This window comes from Chaetura pelagica, unplaced genomic scaffold (assembly GCF_000747805.2).
Source record: "Chaetura pelagica isolate M959 unplaced genomic scaffold, ChaPel_1.0 scaffold55, whole genome shotgun sequence".
Taxonomy (NCBI): domain Eukaryota; kingdom Metazoa; phylum Chordata; class Aves; order Apodiformes; family Apodidae; genus Chaetura; species Chaetura pelagica.
Window position 1 is genome coordinate 3403793 of NW_009953571.1, and position 18480 is coordinate 3422272.

At 47.7% G+C, this 18480-nt stretch overlaps 2 protein-coding genes across 2 annotated transcripts in view; both read right to left on the reverse strand.

Moving 5' to 3' along the window:
- Positions 1 to 496: 496 nt before the first annotated feature.
- On the reverse strand, positions 497 to 10472 carry F2 (coagulation factor II (thrombin)). Its single transcript, XM_009999549.1, has 14 exons — positions 10379 to 10472; positions 9268 to 9431; positions 8256 to 8280; positions 7998 to 8048; positions 7390 to 7495; positions 7180 to 7310; positions 5274 to 5570; positions 4854 to 4964; positions 4438 to 4564; positions 3773 to 3940; positions 3273 to 3446; positions 2927 to 3105; positions 1196 to 1266; positions 497 to 782 (listed from the first exon to the last, which is right to left on the reverse strand). The coding sequence occupies exons 1-14, from the start codon at positions 10455 to 10457 to the stop codon at positions 639 to 641; spliced, it is 1827 nt and encodes a 608-aa protein (XP_009997851.1). The 5' UTR covers positions 10458 to 10472; the 3' UTR covers positions 497 to 638.
- Positions 10473 to 16147: 5675 nt separating this feature from the next.
- The window catches only part of ZNF408 (zinc finger protein 408), an 8064-nt gene continuing 5731 nt past the window's right edge, over positions 16148 to 18480 (reverse strand). Inside the window, exons 2-3 of the mRNA XM_009999593.1 lie at positions 16456 to 18045; positions 16148 to 16305 (exon numbers count right to left, since the gene is read on the reverse strand). Coding sequence (XP_009997895.1) covers positions 16148 to 16305; positions 16456 to 18045 — 1748 coding nt within the window. The remainder of the gene's footprint in view (positions 16306 to 16455; positions 18046 to 18480) is intronic.

Genomic DNA, 18480 nt, shown 5'->3' on the forward strand with positions numbered 1-18480 from the left:
ATTGCTTCCTTCTGCATCTTGCTATGCAGGTGGAAAATACACTTTGAGGACCCAGCACCATCTGCCATGGAGAAAGTAGCTGTCATACAGTAATGGAAGTAATATTTTGAAGCCTGTATTCCTTTGTAGGATGAATTGCATACAGCTGGCATCTGTAACTTAAGATGCTAACCTTGTGGTGGTGCTGGTATTTATTTATTGACTGCTAGTGTAGCTGAGAACAATTTTTAGAACAGAAAATGAGTTGATGAGTTGACTTGAAGGTAGGAAAGGGACAGTGCCTGAGGGCACAACCATGCTTACTGTGACTTAAAGCCATCATCTGAGGTCTAAAATGTATTGCATATAACTTGATAGAACAGAGGATAACTTGTTTGAAGCACAGCAGGTAATTGGCAGTACAACTAGTGCCCTTCTGTTGGTACTCCTGGCTCTTGTGATGGCTAAGATTCAAGTGCAACTAAACACAGCATAAACAAAAGGAAGAAGAGGGGTTTGAGATCTTTTATTTTCAAGGAAGAACACTTTCCCTTGAGTTGAAAGGATATAACTGCTTTACTTCAGGATTTTCTATGCTTCTGTTTTTAGCAAGTGGAGCATTGTAGCAAAACTGAGAGCAAGCAATGTAAAGACTCCCTCTATTGTCCATGTTTTTCAATGGCTTTTCGTATCCACTTTTTCAGACGGAATACGTGGGTATAAAATCCGTATTTCCCGTCTCGGTCGCAGCCTTCTCCCCATGACACTATTCCCACTTGATACCAGCGGTTGTCCTCTGGGTTCTAAAGCAAAGAAAAATGGAATTGGGACCAGGAGCAAAAAAAATTCCGATCTAAGCCTTGTGTGCACTACAGCCTGCTTAGTGATGGATACTGCTTTGGTATTCATACTGGTATCTACTAGACAGCGTAACTTGTTGGAGTAATTTTGTCCCTACCTTAACACCTCTTGGAGAGAACTGACCATCATTCATTCATCCTGCAGCTGATCTCTGTATGTGCTGAGAACTCGGCACAGAAATGGGGCTGGGTGACTGGAGGGTTCAGCTCAGTTGCTCAGCTTTGGCATGAGGTGGGTTTGCTTCAGCCACTCTGCAGTCTCTACCTCTGGTGCTTTTTTTAATACTATTTTGCAAGTTCAGCATGGCACAAACCTAGCTCCATATGCTCTCTAAGCCTGAATCTTTTCAACATACCTTCATTACAAAAGGTCCCCCACTGTCCCCTTCACAGGCATCTCCTCTCTTTGAGTCTTCAGGACTGTAACCTACAGGCAAGAAGAAAGTCAGACATTTGACTGTAGGAGGAGTGGCAGGTATTGGCCACATGTTCTTTGAAGTATTGCTGCATAAATTTAGAGAGCCATGAGATTGCTTACTGCTTCTGCTAACTAATGGATGTAAATTTAGAAAACAGCTTGGGGGGGGTTGTTATATGTAAAACAGCTAACTGCTTCTGTCTGCAATGTTCCTGAATCCACCATATTCTTCCACTCTCTGTGCTCTCATTCCTCTTTTCTTTCACTGCTGTTGGTGTTGGTGTTGGCTGCCACTGTACTTGCAGCTGTAGCTTGAGCTACTGTGCTTTTCAAAGAATCATAGCATGGTTTGGGGTGGAAGGAATAATTGCAACCCCCTACATGGGCAGGTACACCTCCTGCTAGACGAGGTTCCTCAAAGGCCCATCCAACCTTGAACACTTCTGGGGAGGGGGCATCCATTTCTCTTGCCTTACAAACTTCTGTGTGTAAAATTCCATGTACCTCATTTTAAAATTTTATTTACAGTCTCATTGCCCTCCTCACTTTTCCTCTCATTTTGCAAGCTCTACTCTTCTCTAACTGCCTGGCTTCCTATAGACAGTCCAAAGAAGAGGAATGGGATTTCACTTTAATTCCTGAGGAACTTAGACAGTTTATTTGCATTTTCCTATCACCCATGTCTCCCCTTTTCTACTGTAAGTCTACATCTCAGCTGTTTTTCAACAATGTTGTCTAGAAATAGAAACTAGAAGAGCACTGTATTGTCAGTGTACTCTTATGAAGTTGGCTGCCATTCCAGTGCAAGTAGTTGTATCGGTTATATGCAAACAGCACAAGTTCAGTCAAAAATAGTTGGAAGATTTGCTTGTAGGAACTGATAAAGTCTACAGGAATGAAGAATACAGCAGGAAGTATTAAACTAGTATATAAATCCAGAATCTATTTGTATATTGAATACTGTGTTCACTTCTGTAATCACTCAAAAGGAGTATAATGCTAGAAGAGATACAGGAAGGTAGAACAAGGATTATCAGAAGTACAGAATACCTTCTGTACTTTGAAAGATTAAATGAGTGCTTTTCAACTTGGAAGAGAAATGGCAGAGCTGCAAGGGGACCATAAAACAGTATATGATGTGAAGAATAAATTTTTTAAAGTATTTTTTCATTCATTAGACAGCAAACTTAACAGAACAGGAGGACTTAACTTTTTTACATGTTCTGTAAATAACCTGTGGAGACTGTTGCCACAGAAGTTGTGGGCATAAGTATGAAGCTGCTCCAAAAGGTTGAGACAAGCTAGTGGAGAAGGGGTTGTTTGGCTGCTGAGTAGCATAATTGGTCTGCAGCCTCTAACGTAGTGAGTCACCAAACTGTTCCATATACTGTTGAAAAGGTAATTGTGTGTGTGCTCAATTCTCACACAGCTGTTGCTGGTACCTAGCAAGGTGGTGCCATAGGCTAGTTAAGCTGACAGAGCACTGTTAAAAACCTTATTCATAGCTTTGTGTTCTCCAGCCTTCATGTTTTCTGAGAGCTGAAAAAGTTCTCATGGGAAAGGTAAACTTCATGGATGGCATTTGCAAATTTATCAGAAAGTAAACTTGCAGTGTGAGCCCCATCAGGAGTCCAGAGCCCTTGTCTTCTGTGTCTCCAGTGCTGCTTACCTGCACAGAACATGTTGTCCGTGACTTTAACTTTGGTGGATGCCTTGCAGATTTCTTGTTTTGCAATAGGCACATTGAGCTGTTGCAGGACTGTGGGGAGGTTGCTTGAGCTACTGCTCCATGTTTCTTTCAAGTTTCCCCAACCAGTTACCCGCCCTTTGTGACCTGCCAGCATCAGCCTGTGGGAGGAAGCATGGTTATAATCAAACGTGTTGTAGCAGCTTTTTCCTGCCTGGCTCCCTTGCTGCAAATAGCCTAACTAAGGCATCTTTTTCTGACCTTTTCTTGAAGGCACATGGGAGGCATTTTAGCCTGCATTTTTAGGACTGTGGGACGGTCTTCTCACCTCTGCACAATCTCTTTGGTAGGCAGGCAGACAGGGTGGATGTAGTCACTGAAGATGATTGGTCTCTTCAAGTGCATGAGTGCAATGTCTCGTTCCATGTTCTCTTTCCAGTTGTACTTTGGATGGATGATGATTTTATCCAACAAAGCAATTTTCTCTTTATTCTTCTCATATCTGAAATAGTCATGAAGGAAAGGTGCTCACTGTACAGTAGCAACCGAGAGCCCTCTGGGATTCATGACACTCTCAGGTGCATTGTACCCTGTGAGACAACACTCTCTCTTTACAGTGGAGCACCCCTTTAGACTTTCCATGGTTCTGCCCTCCCTTTCACTTTAACCTGTAGGATCAGCAAAAGCAGCAAATGACAATTCCATCAGATTAGTGGGAGGCATGTGACGTTGGCTATGTGTGTTTCCATGGATACTGAACCATAGCCTAACCTCCTTGTGTCTCATGACTCCAACAGGAAGGCTATTTCACTTCATCCAGCCTCTTACTTTGCCCTCACGTGCTTGCCAATCCGCACCAAGATGTCATTTGTAGTTAGGTTCTTGTCCCAGGGTGGATAATAAAGACAGTGAGCAGCAGTCAAGACCCAGCTGTCACTGATGAGGCTGGCACCACACAGCAGCTCTTGAGGACTCTTTTTGTAGAGCATCACTTGCCTGAGAGACAAGAGAGAGGAAGGCTTAGCAGGACTAGAGGTGCGTCTGGCTGACTGTGTTTTGGTGTCATGCAGAAAGAGCAGAATTTGCAGTGAGCAGGGAAGAAATGTTGCACTGTACTGACAAAGACACTGCATAGGTGGCTCTCTAGCAGGTGTCTACCCTGAGCATGTACATGCCATGTAGTGGGCCATTTACCCTATTTCCTTCACCTGGAAAGTTTTCTCATCCTCTCTGCTCCAGCAAAGCTGGAAAGAGGAAGAGACAAAGATGAAACACAACAGCTCTCTTGCTTTCCTACATGGTTGTGTACTTGGCTCAAGAGGAGTGTTTCTTTCTAGCTATTTTAGTGCTGCCTTGTCAACTACTTGGAGAAGCTTTCATTAGAAGCCAGAATATTCCCAAGCTGCCCAAGATAGGAGAGTCCTTTTCTTTCCCTCTGCTTAAATTGAAGGGAGACACAAACCCATGAAGGACTATGCTAAGGTAACACTTACCAGGGGGAGCTGCCAACTTCTGCATCTTCCCCATGGACAATTCTGGATTCCCTGTAGGAGCTTAGCAGTTCCTTCTCACTTTTGTCCGTTACCTTTTTCTTCTCAAATAAAGGTCGAGTACCGCAGTCTGAAAAAATAAGCAATCTGGCTTTGCTACTCTACCTGATTCACAGTGGAGAAATGTTGGCTGCAGTCAGCATGCTAAGCTGGAAGAGCCTAGGAAGGAAGTGCTAACCAGCTCCAAGATCATACCTGGAGGCTGTTTTCTAGGTGTCCTTCAAGGAATTCAGATACCCACCCCCCTGCTTTTGACAGCATTTGGCAAGCTGTGTTTCTGTGGAACAGTGAGTGCTCCTGTGGGAAGAAGCTGTAGCCTTTCTACAAACTATCATGCTGTATCTAGAGTTTTTGCTCACCTGCTTCACCTGAACCAAAAGTTTGTTCATCAAAGAAGGTTTTGAACTCTTGGACAGTTGTACGTGCTGTTTTTCCCTCCGTCTGTTCATTCTCATCCTCTAGTGAGCTCTCTGAGAGAGGCAGAAAGACAGACATGGTCAGAGGCCTAGCTGCAGTTTCCATACCTGTCAGCAATGTAAATGTTTGTTTCCACATGCAGTGGGTCTGATGAAGAAATGATGTTTTAAAACCACTGCTCTTTTTAATGTTCCTTGTCCACCATTTTGAGTTTTCAGGGCCAAGAGAGAACCCAAGGGACACAACAAGCTCTATACATGTACAGCGGGGGAGTACATTTGGACAACTAGGACTTCACCATCCTGCTTTTGTTTGCCACTGCCTCACAAGTGTGCCTACCCAAGCCAATGCAGGCTTCTCACCGCAGTAGTGCAGATCACAATATTCAAAGTTGGGTGGCTCATCTGTGACACACCAGACCCCCTCATCATCTTCGTCAGGATTCCGACAGTAATTCTCCAGCAGTTTCACCTCTGGGTTGATGTGTTTTCCAAGGAGCACCTCTTTGGCTTTCTCAGAGTTCCATGGCAGGCATTTAGCTCCAGACACAGTGACTGAGAGGGTGCCAGTGTAAAGCATGCCTTTGTCTGGTTCACATTGCCCCACTGGGGCTGGTGGTGTGACCCGTGGAGTGAATTCAACTGTAGTCCTTTCTTCACCTGGAAAGACAAAGAGCTGTGATTTAATCCATAACTTTGCACTCAGGAGGACTGTTAGAAAATAGCACCAGAGCCCCTTTATTAATGTCCAGTTATATGGGGCCTCCCACTATGTTTGGGAGCTCCTACTGTGCTCTCAGGCACGTGGTGGCCCTCTACAAACTTGCAGTGTCAGGGATGGTTCTTTCAGCTGGAGGTAAGGTGAGGCTGCCACTACACATCATGCTTCTCTTTGCCATGAAGATGAGGGACAATATTGTGTATCTTTCTGGGATATCTTTGAGAACCATCTCAAGGGTTAGGGAGGTGCCTCAGGCATCACAATGTTGCTATGTTGGAGTATCTAATGCCTTTTTCTCAAATGCATAACAAGACGATATTTGGAGGAGCCTTTTACTGTGATATGCTACTAAAATAGCAAATGTAACTTTTGCCAATATTTCTATATCTAATGGTAAGAGAAAAGTATTCTTGCCAGACTTCCCACATGTTTTCTTGAAAGTGTCCTAATAGCTGCAAGCTTTAAGCAGCATTTCTTGAGGGAGTGGGAACCAGATAATCTGTTTGGCAGCAGCTGTTTGGCCTCAAGCTGCTTTCTCCATGTGAAGAGGCACCTTCTGTGTTACTGCTCACCCTGGGGCACAACAGCCACTGAGCAAGTAGCATTCACCTTAATTAGTGAGGCTGCTTCTGTGTGAGATAGATTCATATCAACATGATTGCAAAGGAACTGTACACAAAACCTAGGTTTTTCTAGTCCTGCCACATCCATGGAAGTGGAACAGTAGGATACTGCAGGCCAGAAACTGAATTAGTGAACAAAAGACAGGGCAGATGCCTTGACCGCCCCAAAGCAGAGCAGTATTGCACACCAGGGCAGTGATAATGACTTCTAAAGCTTCAGAACAACCCTTGCTCAAAACAGTTGCTGATCTTTCTGACCTTCACTTATAAGACTCACTGCCTCTCGTCTGCTTTTGGAAGAGAAACTTCTGCTGTGAGAAGGTTCTCTGCTTTCTATCAGTTCTTCTGAGATGGAGGCCAACCCCCCAGGAAGACAGCTCTGTATTGTGGGAAAGAAGAGTGTAGGGGGATGGTTCTCCATCCTGTTAAGTGCAATAATAAGGGAAGGGTGTCTTTTCTTGAAATTGTGGTATCAAACTGCACCCTTCTGTATGAGTGAACGTTGAAACACTAGCTGCAGTGGTTTTGTACTAAAGGTGAGAATTTGGACCAAAAAAAGCAGTATGGCTCATTGCTGTCACAAATCAGAGGCAGCTAAACCAGGATTTTGGTATGTTCCTGACTGGCAAAACTCTAGTAGATTTCAGGGGACTACTGACACCAGATTTAGTTTAGATCTAGACTAGCGTAGTCTAGAGCAAACAGCAACATTAGAGGAATTTAGCCAGGGGAGATGTATAGGTGACTCAGTGATTTTTCCTCTTCGTTTTCTTTACCCTTTAAGATGCAGCTCTTCTACTCCAACTGACCTCTGGTCATGTAAGGTTTCTCCTGCCTACCACTCTCCCCTTCCTTGGCACACTTAGTTTCAATGCGGTGTTCCCTGCCAGTGAAGGGCTTGCTGGGGTGTAGTGCTGAGACATACCACACACTGGGATGGGACACTCCTCCCGTTCCACTGTGGGATCTCGGGTGTAGCACCATGGGCCTCCTGAGTTGTTGTCTGGGTTCCTGCAGTAGTTCTCGGTGAGATCTTTATGAATGGTGGCATTAAATCTATGAGAAAAAGCTGGTTAGGCTAGGAAGGAGGGACACTCTGGAGAACCCTTTAGAGTTGTGCAGGAGATGAACATACTTAGGTATATGTGGATATTTGCTTGTCCACACTTGACATTCAATCCCTGATTTGGTGTAGTTGATCGTTCCCTCATAGTTCTGGCCCAGACCATGAGAGCAGATACCTGTCAAAATCCCAACATGGTATAAGCCAGGGCCAGTGCAAGTGATGTTGTGTTTTTTGAGGTCAGAGGTGCCATCCCACAAATCCCTTCAACTTTTGCTGCCTGTATGAGCTGGCCCAAGTGCAGACGTTCTCTTCACGGGGCGGGAAGAGCTCTGAGATTAAGCTGCCTCTGCCTCCTCAGAGGGAACTCACCCCAAGACTCAGAGCTTCGCTTTGGCTGTAGGCACAGGTCAGAGCCCTGCTGAGAGGCTGGGCCTGGGGACACTTGTGTTACAAGGGGAAGGATATCTACCCCATGCTGTTTCAGTGAGGGAGCTAGGGTGTTTGTGACATGGTTAGTGAGGAAATAAAGATTTTCAGATTCCCCTCTTGCTATTTTTCTTTCTAATCAGACAACTTCACCAACTTCAGACATTTTTATTTTTCCCTTACAAACTGCAGGAAGCAAGTTCCTGGAACTCACTCTATCTGGGAGATTGAAGTCAATATTAATTTCTTACCTTCTAGGCAAGCATCCAGAACTGTCCTGGACTTTCTCAGGCCCTCACATACTAGTAAGATAAGAAGAAAGAAATGCATTATATGAGAGGAATCCAAATAGGCATCATAGTTTGAACCAGTTTATAATCTAGAGACAAAACAATAGTGCTTTGTCCTGGAAAGCGAACTCTTCTAAGAGGGTAGGGAGCCACCTTTCTGTGAATTGACACTGCATCCTAAGGGACAGCAGAGCACCTGCAGGACTTGAAGAAACTTACCTTGGTATTTTGACCAAAATGCCTCCTGTAAAAAAAAAAAAAAAAAAAAAGAAAAGTACATATTTAAGAGTAGAGAGACCGAAGATCAGACCCTGTTTAGGTGCTGCAATTCAAACCAGCAGGCAAATTCCCCATGACAACAAATGGAACAAACAAACCTGACTCTGTTGGTATCAAGTAGTATGGAGTCCAACAAAGCAAAAAATCTGATACAAAACCACATTCCCACTCATCAGACTTGGGAATCAAGAGAGTATGATTGTTTCTAAAAAGACCAAATATGCTTACAACCTTCATCAACAGTCAGAGGAAACAAAGCCTAGGCTACAGTGCAGAAGGTTAAACTTCTAAGGCCACAGATCACACGTAGGTATTGCTTAGCAAGTTGATCTACACCTTTGCTAAGCAGCCTGCGAGTGATGGCTTTAGAAATACTGTGCAGAGGTTTTATCTTGCTGGCTTGGACTCCTGACTGTTGGTCTGTTCTGCTGTTATTTTCGGGTGTGGAATTCAGGATGGATGCTGGCCTGGGGCCTAGGAGCAAACCCCAAAGGGATGCAGAACAAATTTAGCAGTGTGAGTAAGTCCGGAAGCCAAAAGAAGGGACAGGCTGTGCCAGAGCTTCAGCTCAAAGGAGCTTGAGGCATCTGCACTCAGTGTTTGATTGCTAGGCCAGCTCTTCCATGTGTGTCTGGGGCTGTGGCAGTTCAAATGTGTGGTACCATCCTGAACTAGTAGAAGATGCAATTCAGGACTGATGGTTGAGGGAAGAGTCTCCTTTTCACTTCACACTTAAAATAGAGAGGGAAGGAAAAGAACCTGAGCTTTGAGCTGCATTCCCTGCAGTGATTTCCTAAGGGAAACTCCCCAAGGAAGCCTGAGCCCTCCCTGGGGCACACAGGCATTGGCCTCGTCTTGAGTCACAGAACTGGAACTGTGATCTGCTGGTCTTTCACTACAGAGTTCAGGTGAGGGAGTGTTTCTTGGGACCACCCATGTCCACGGTACGTACCGTTTGATCAGTGGATTCAAGGGCTTCAAAGGCCTCCTCATAACTGCATGTCTCCTCCAGGCACTCTCGCTCCAGATTTCCCTTCATCATTTCTTCCAGAAATCCTTTGTTGGCACGTCTGGAGCGCTTGAGCAGTGACAGTGCCTGCCCCTTTTCCAGGAAAACTACTGGGTCAGAACACTGCCAGTCAAAGGGGTGCTCGCAGCAGGAGGGCCCCTTTGCCTCCCCTTGCACTTCCCAAAAATCACACACAGCTGACATGATGATCCCACAGCCCAGCCTCCCTCGGTGCACCATAAAGAGAGGAGAAGCCCTGTCAGGTCCACACCTGATGATCAGAGCAGGCTCTCTCTAGTTCATCCACTGGGACTGGCCTCTGTCAGGCAACAGAAGTGACAGGAACCTTCCGCTATCCTTTGCAAAGCTGCTCTGCAGTGAAGTACAGGCTTTTTGCTCAAAGCCTGCTACTGCTCCCTGCCAGCCACTGTCCTCCTGTCTTGCCAACCTGAGACTGCTGTGATAGGCACAGCTTGGTTTCATCTTCACATTCAGAGACCCTGATTTGAGGCCTGCAGTCAAGTCTTTTCCCATGCAGCAGTGGGTGAAAGAGAACCTCACCTCATGTTAAGAAAAGTCAGGTGAATTAGAGGCTCTGTTAAGAGAAAGAGAGCAGTGAGCAGGAAGGCTGCATACTACGTATGACCTAAAGTTTAGATAAGGGAGAGCTGGGGAGACAATGGAGAATTACAGCCACCCAGGTCAGCTGAGGAACTCTAGCCCAAAAAGGCCCACAGTTGTGCTAGACACAGGTCCTGGGCTGACACACATCCCCCTTCTCCACCATCTCCCAGGTGACCCACAAAATCCACTGAGCTGTTGCAATCAGCCTTCCCTGCCAGCTGCTGGATGCTGCTGCATACTCCTGTGCAGGCAAGTCCTATGCTCACTTCACTCTCAGCATCCTTTCACTCCCAGCTTCAAGCTTTCTGAGCTCCTCCTGCCTTACCAAGAAAGCCTGCCACTAGCTTTGCCCTCGGAAAGAAAGAACCCCATCTTTCCTCCTTCTGTCACCCACTGGTACTGCCCATCTCCCTGTGCCACTGACTCTTACCTCCAGCATGGCTCAGTGTGAGGTGCAGAAGGCTGAGCAGGAGCAGGCCCCTCAGCACACTGGGTTTGTTCTGCTCCATGCTGTGCAGTCCTGGCTGCAGGAGAAACGCAAGGGGAGCAGAATAAGCAGAGTCACAGCCCTGCTGGGTTAATATTGAACCAGAATGAAGAAATAGGACTCCAGAGGTCATGGTGTGTCAGGGACAGTGAGACTGAGTCTCCTCTTTTCCCTTGGCATCTCTCCCTCCCTTCAGGGCATCTTCATTTTCTTACTTAGTTAGTGGAAGCCAAGCAAAAGTCTCTGGATCCCCATAGGACTAAAATTAGCATGCCATTTCATAACAGGAAAGATGGCATGGGGAGTGAGAGGACAAGCTGTGCCCAGGGACCACTAAGGCTGTCACAAAGAGGTCTCCACCAGCTCACAGCCAGAGCAGCTCACCTGTTTTCCCTCAGTGCTACTCTGCTTCCCTGCAGCTCTTGGCACCATCATGGCCTTCCCACCTAGCTGGCTCAGGTCCCTGCTGCTGACTCTCTGCAGAGCCTGAGCTCCTTGAGCCATTCCCACTCATCCTAGCTGAAAGACCCCCCAGCTTTTTCCCCATAGAACCCAGTTGTCGCTTCTCCCTGCAGTTATCAGCAAGCTCAGCCCTAGCTGTTTTGGCACCAGAACACACGATTTTAATCTCTCCCTTCTCTCTCACCCATGTCTGGAAGCAGAAGGGGTGCCTGTGCCAAATCCCATGTGGAATTTAAATTTTCCTCCCAGTTAGGTCAGCAATGCCATTGGCAGTGCATGCTTCCCACTGCATTACAATTCCCAGAGGAGTGGAGGAGGATGAAGCAGCAAGAAGTTTGGGCTCCCCTTTTTATTCCCACACCAGTGAAACATACAAAAGTACATCCAAAAGGATAAAGCTCTGGCAAGCAATGAGCTAGCACATCCAAAACTAGTCAGGAAAACAAGAGCTTCCAGGAACAGGGAGGCAGGAACAGTCTGAATGTCATGACACCAGCTAGTAAGTCAAGAACTGGACTATCAGAGCTGGGAAAGCTCTAATGATTCCTATAGCAATCAGAAAACTGGCAGAGTGAGGAACCAGCAGAAAGCAGGGCAGGGTGGGGGTAGTCTCAGGAACGGCCACATGGCACAGAAGTGCTTTCTGCCAGCAAGGGAGCATGTTTTGTGCTGTGCCTCCATGCAGCAGATACATCTGTGATGTTTATCTCCATTGAAGGAGTGCAAATATTAGCATTAGGGTGGCTGAGGAATGACTGTGTGGCCACTGGTACAAAGAGCAGTCGCAGAGACTGCCTCCCTCATCTAAGAGTATCTCCTCTTCTCACCCACACACGCCCCTGGATTTTGGAGAGACACCTGTAGGAATGGCTGGCATGACCTGAACGGAGGTGACCTGGGTGGAGCAGTGTGGGTTAGGCACAACCCTAGAAACACCCCATGTTACTTGGCTAGAGAAAGCAGCATTTAGGAGAAGCACGTAGGCAGGGACAGGAAGGAGGCTTCAGAGCACAAACAGGTTTTGGAAGGGTGGTGAAATCAGAGCTGCTGCCATCCCACGCAGCAGCCACAACTGGTGCTCCACCAACAGCCCCACATTTGTGCTAGCCCAGCTGGCAAGCAGAGAGCTCTGCTCAGCTGACAAGAAGAGGAGAGCAGCAAGGACAGTTTCTTTACTCTCTATACAATAATTGGGCTTGGGTCTTGCACTGCAGGCAGGACAAGTGACCTCAGGGCTGCTTTCACCAGGTGTAATTAAGTGAGCCCACATGGCTGTGGATGGAGGGAAGAAACAGAGCCACAGGAAGACTGCTGCCCACCCCCTCGTTGTAGTGATGGGACAGACAGATGCTGCTGTGTTTTATGGAGTTGTAATACACCTGTGCAAGCCTTTATTATGGATACCAATAAGAAAGGACTGTAACATATTGATTAAAATACCATTTGTTGGGGATAACAGTAGAAGGCAAAATGAAATTACATTTGATAATCTTGTGGCCCTTCAGATGGTGGGAACACCAAGTAACAGCATCAGCCCATGCCACGCTGCAGAGGTAGTATCTGTGCTGAAGTTTTTATAGGATCTTCTCAACAGTAAAAAATTCAGTTTGTAATTTCTGCTGTTAAAAGGGTGTACACATCAAAATATTCTGCTTCACTCAAAGATCAAGACAAGGTCACACCGGTGCCATCATCACCAGGTGCCAAGCAGACGCAAACTGTGGGCTCCCCAGTTAGGGTTAGCTGGCAAAGCTTGTCCTGCAGCCAAGTGATATGTGCAACACTGGCCTGGACCTTCTCATCTCAACTTGTTTCAAGGATCATCAGGGTACCTCACTTTGTAAGAGCTTCCAATATGCTTAGTAACTTTTTTTTTTATTTATTTCTGCATGCCTCTGTGCTTCTTTATAATAACCAGGCAGCCTTTACGCTGCAGCTTAAGTCAACATTGTTATATTTATACATATTTTTTTAATCATCTTCTTCTCTTTCCTTTAAAGGAAAAGTGCTGATATCCTTCATGGTATCATGCATTATATGAGGTTAACGTTAAACAACACTAAATTACAGCAGTTAAGCTTGATTACCAGAAAAGTATGAATACCCTCTAATACTTAGCTATGACATCTTCCTCTAATATTATCTCTGCTCTGGTTCCTACATTCAGTCTGTTGCTTCAGCACTTGTTTAAAAAAAACCACCTTACTGAAACCAAACAGTCACCATATCTGGCTGCTTCTTTTCCAGTTGCTGTTCTTTCCCTCTGTGAAACAGGACAAACCTGTCTGCCAGGGCCATTAGGTTGTTAACTGTAACTGCTGATATTTTCTTTACATACATCACTTCAGTTTAAATTGGTTTTTTATATTGATTTTTCTCTATAATTGGAGATTTTCTCTACATCCTGAGATGTTTTCCAGCCTTTTTTGGTATCCTACAACAATGTTGGTAATTAGAGATGTTGGCTCTTCATATTAATGCCTTTTTTTTTTTGTTCTGTAATGTTCTTCTAGGGCTCCTGTCTGTTTTCCCCATTGTTATGATTAGCCTCTGCAGCAGGGCAGGTGCATAAGCTGTCACTTCTCTGGGGCCTTTGACTGCCACCCCTCAAACATTTGACTCTTCCGTCTGTTCACTGTTCCTGTAAGCAACTTTTTATAATTTCATTTTCTTTCTACCTTCACCTGCCCCAGGAGTGATGGATGCTGTTTTCTTTCTTAGGGTAAAAGAGCTAAGATTCATGCCTTTACCCTCCCAGAGTTATGGCTTTCAACACTGCTGGGAGTTTTGATCACTTTCCCTCTGTGAGTTGACTCTTCTTTTTAAGTGAAGAAAGCCTTTGGCAGTTGTTTATTTCCTATGTTACTATCTTCCCAACTTCCAGGGAGCAGAGGATTTGGCCTTGGCTTGTTTCCTTGGGCTTTTGTCTGCTCTATGATGGATACAGTTTGCTGATTCAATAGATGTGGCATTTCTGAGCATTTTCTTGAGGTAAGTTAGAGTTTGGTCACCAATTGGAACACTTTGGGTATAATCACAAGGAATTAATCCCCCATCCCTTCATACACAGGTTCCCCTAACACTAAGGACAGAGGAGCTGCCAAGCAGGGGGACTTAAGGACCAAAAGAATCATCCCCTTCCCTCACAGCCTGCTACCACCTTTCCAGTCAAACACCTTGGTCAGGTTGAAGCCAGTTTACAAGTTGGCCAAGGGCTGAACTCCGGCCACGGTGAGAGGCTTAAGTGTAACACTGAAGTTTTTGTGCAAGCCTAATGCCTGGTGAGGCCCTGCCAGCATGATGGACCCCAACCATCCCACAGACGTGTGCACTTGTCACCCTGGAGTGTTGAAGCAGCACCACAAAGCCCTTATGAAGCCCTGCCAGCATGGTGGAGACCCACCAGTCTGGACACCTGTGTGCTTGCTGCCTGAAAATGTTAAGTGTCACAGGTGCACAAGATCTTCAGCCAGCCAGGTGATCCATATGTCTGCTGGCTGAAGCATAATGATTATCTGCATGATAATGCAGCATACTGTGTTACTGTTTCCCATGCCAGCACATGGGACCAGGCAGGTACCTATCATTTTCCTTACTATCTTTCTTCCAGTAAGGCATTTCTCACCAGGATCCTGCCAACTATACCAAATGTAATGCACTGGTGCAAGTGTTTGTTATAGATCCCAGTAAAAAAAAGACCCTCAGAGCCTGTATGTATTAATTGAAATACCATTTATTGGACATGAGAAAGGGTATAGCACTAGATAATCATACACCCCTTCAGATCCTGCAAACACCAAGTTGTACAGCACCAGGCAGGTATGAGTCATATTTCTGTGAGGACCTATTAATTAAGATTTTCTCTCTATTATCTCAGAATAAAGAAGGTAGTTGCAGGTCACCAGATTGAGCAACAGGAGCCTGGATTCTCCCCGTCCCTTCCCCCAGTTGCTCCCTCTTCTCTCACGCACAAGTTGTGCTGTGACAGAGGGCACATGCTTCAAACACAAACCGTGAGCCCAGCTCCAGCTAGAACACTTTGCAGCTGTGTCAATATTTGAAAACTGCAAGAGTCAGGGTAGGCACCAAAGGGAGAGCAGTAGGAAGCACAGCAGCTTTGAATACAAGCCCCTCTCCAATGCCTGTGCTTCCACTGGTACCTCTCCAAGCACTCAGGGCAAAGACTGAGAAAATACCTAAAAATAAGGACACCCAAAGGTTTATTAGCTGAATTCCCCATCCACCCTCACTTCACATCATGTGAAGTGTCATGGATCTGACTCTAGCACCTTGTCTATAAACTGGTTGTAAAAGTTTATGGAAAAGGTTGAAGGTAGAAATTACAAAGCAAAGTTTTTCAGATTGTCACATCACTGTGTTCATAGCACCCCAAAAGGGAGCTCTGCTACTTGTAAATGCCTCAGTGATACTATAGCCTCCTCTTGTGCATTGGGTAGAGAAAGCCCAGAGAATTTAGACCCCTAAACAAAATTTATCTGGGCAAATACAGACATTACAGAGGGGCAAGATGGAGATCAAGAACAGTAGAAAGTGAAGATGCAGCAAATGAAAGCTATGTTGGCATAACATGTGAAAAGAGAGTGCAGGGTAGGGAAGTCGGAAAAACCTCTGTTAGGGCTGGTATTGTTGGTGTCTTCCTGTAAGGCCATGTTCCTTTGGCACTGGGAACTGTGCACGTCCTTCCTGAAATGGGACCAATTTCCTCCAGCGTTCCTCAAGCTGGCAGATGAGCACTAAAGATGGAGCAGTGGGAATATGGGGTGTAGCTGCAGTGGTGCAGCACCAGGAAAGAAATAGAAGAGAGGAAGCAAGAATGTGAGAAAAAGAGCAAAGGAAACACATGAATGAACCCAACTTGAATGTGAAGGGGAAAGGCAGAATCTTCTGATCACACTGAGAACTGTTGGAATCTTACCTGGAGAGGTGAGGAGCCTCCCAGCTGGCAACAGTGGAAATTGCACTGGATGGTACGATTTGCACAGTGAGACATGAAGCCATCCTTTCATGTCCTCATACAGACCATCCAATCACCAGAGGCCAGGAAGATCACAGCAAGGAAAAGGGGTGGCAGTGGAGAAGAAACACTCAGCCCTGGCTCCAAGGCAGGACTTTCCTTTTGCCAATGGTGAAAAATGCTCTTTGAAAAACCCTAGACCTAGGTATTTTGCTGTTTTTTTTTTAATCCCATTGTAATGCATACAGAGTATTGGCGAGGACAGGCTGGGATAATCAGGTCCCAGTCTCAACCTCCACCACTTTTGCCACTGCTCCAAAGCCCACCTCCTGGATGATGACCACGTCACTTGGTGAGTCCTCATCCTGCACTATAAGGCATTTGTCCTCATGCTCAGAGATGGTGATTTCAATGATGTCCTTTGCTGGCGGAAAATGCCCCGCAGGCCTCCCGTGTGCCCCAGGATCCAGGGGCCTGCCCTGAGACTGGAAAGCAGCAATGCAGCCATCAGTGGCTGTGATCACCAGCTCAGCCTCATTTGCTGGCCCCGGCGCCTCCACCATCAGCAAGGTGGGCTCTGTTGCAACCTCTTCCTGGTGGCCCTTCCTCTGAGGCTTTTTCTTTGCTGCCTGGGGTAGGTCCACAGCAAGTGAGGCCGCTGCAGCGCGGAGTTCCTCAGGGTCCTTCTGTGCTCTGTGGGTGAGCACATGGCGCGCGAGGCTCTGGGGAAGGCCGTAGCCCATGCCACAGAGCTCGCACTGGTAGGGTTTGTCAGCCAGGTGGGACTTTTGGTGGCGCCGCAGCTTCGTGGCCAGGGTGTAGGACTTGCCGCACTGCTCGCAGCGGAACGGGCGCTCGCCCGTGTGCAAGCGCTCGTGGGCACGCAGCGTGTGGGGGTCCCGCAGCGCTTTGCCGCAGACAGTGCACAGGTGGGCCTCACCCGTGTGGGAGATGAGATGTCTCCGCAGCTCCGGCAGCTTGGGGAAGGCGTCGCCGCAGAAGCGGCACTTGTGGGGCCTCTCGCCCGTGTGCAGCCGCAGGGGCTCGCGCAGGTTGCTCTGCTGCCTGAAGTCCTTCCCGCAGCGGGGACAGGCGTAGGGGCGCTCCCCCGTGTGCAGGCGCACGTGGTTGCGCAGGGAGCTGGGGTTGGCCAGGCGGCGCCCACATATGGCACACTGGCATCCCGCGGGAGCGGCAGCGTCAGTCCCGGCGGCCTGGTGGGTCTTCCTGTGAATGCGGAGAGAGGGCCGGTGCGCGAAGGCCTTGCCGCAGTGCTCGCAGGAGAAGGGGCGCTGCCCGGTGTGCAGGACCTGGTGCTCCTGCAGGTCTCGCTTGGTGCGGTAAGCCTTGTCGCACTGGCTGCACTGGAAGGGCCGCACGCCCTGGTGGGCCAACACGTGGGCCTTGAAGCTCTCCTCTGAGCTGTAGCTCTTGCCACACTCTGTGCAGAGGAAGGGCTTGTGGCCAGCATGGACAAAGTGGTGCTTCTTGAGGTGGCAGAGCTGCAGGAAGGCTTTGCCACACTCCCCGCAGCGGTGCCTGCGTTTGGTCCTCTCCTTCTGGGACACAGCTGTAGGTGGGGGGCCTGGGCTGCCAGAATGACCCTCCACCACCTCTGTGTACTCCTCCGGCCCCTCCAGTGCCCCATTTTCCCCGTGCCCTGGGGATACCAGTTTGGAGTCTTTGGAAGTTTTGCTGTCTTTCTCACAAGTCCCTACTGTTCCTTTGTCGGGAGGACTGGGCTGCTGGTGCTCCTGCCCAGCTGTCCTGCCACCACCATCCCACAGGCACTGCTGGCTGGCCACAGCATGCACCTTGCATGGCCTGCCAACCAAGTCAGCACTGACTTGAACTCCATTTGAGGGAGACAACAGATCCAGGTCTCCTCGACACGCCTCTTTATGTCCCATCTCCACCTTTTCTGCTGAGAAGCTGCAATCCACACCCTTATCCAATTCTTCCTCGCACTTGCCAGTGGCCTTATTGGTTGAAATGGTCTCGAGGTGCAGATCCTCAGCCCTCAGCACTTTGTCTTGCCACAGCTCATGCTCAGAAGTTGTGCTTTCCTCTTCTTGAAGCCTGGGGAAACACTTGATCACTGGCCTCCTAAACTCACTAGGGACATCCAGGACTGCAGTTTCCTCAGCTGCCAGCTCGGAGATGTTGAGATCTCCTGCACAAACACAAAAGTATCATGAAAGAAGGAAATGCTGGCTATCGTTACATGGCACAATCGCTGCAGCACCAGAGGATGATGAGCCTTGGGCAGTGATACCTGCCAGCCAGTAATTCTGGGGGTCTAGCATGAAACCCACTCCTTCTTTCAATCTAGGGGAGGTGGGGGAAACCCCAGTTCTCTCTTCCCTGACAGTGCAGCACTTCTAGTCTGGCACAGGCAGCATTTCTGAGAGCCATCACGACTGACATAAAACGGGGCAGCCCTTTTCCGGCTGGCAGCTCTGCAGAGCGGCGCCGGGGCAGGGCAGCGGGGCAGGCAGCAGCCAGGGACAGCACAGACCGGCGCGGGTGGCTCCGGGACCGGCACCCACCTGCGAGGGGCTCCGCTGCCGTCCCGCCGGGGGGGACCCCGTCTCCCCTGGGCCCGGCC

Bases quoted from the DNA above. Each gene is read 5' to 3' on its own strand.
- F2 (XM_009999549.1), bottom strand. From the start codon at position 10,457: ATGGAGCAGAACAAACCCAGTGTGCTGAGGGGCCTGCTCCTGCTCAGC. The intron at 3,941-4,437 runs GTAAGTGTTACC...CTTGTCTCTCAG, and splicing joins GAAGTTGGCAGCTCCCCCTG to GCAAGTGATGCTCTACAAAA. The intron at 783-1,195 runs GTATGTTGAAAA...TCTTTGCTTTAG, and splicing joins GGGGACCTTTTGTAATGAAG to AACCCAGAGGACAACCGCTG.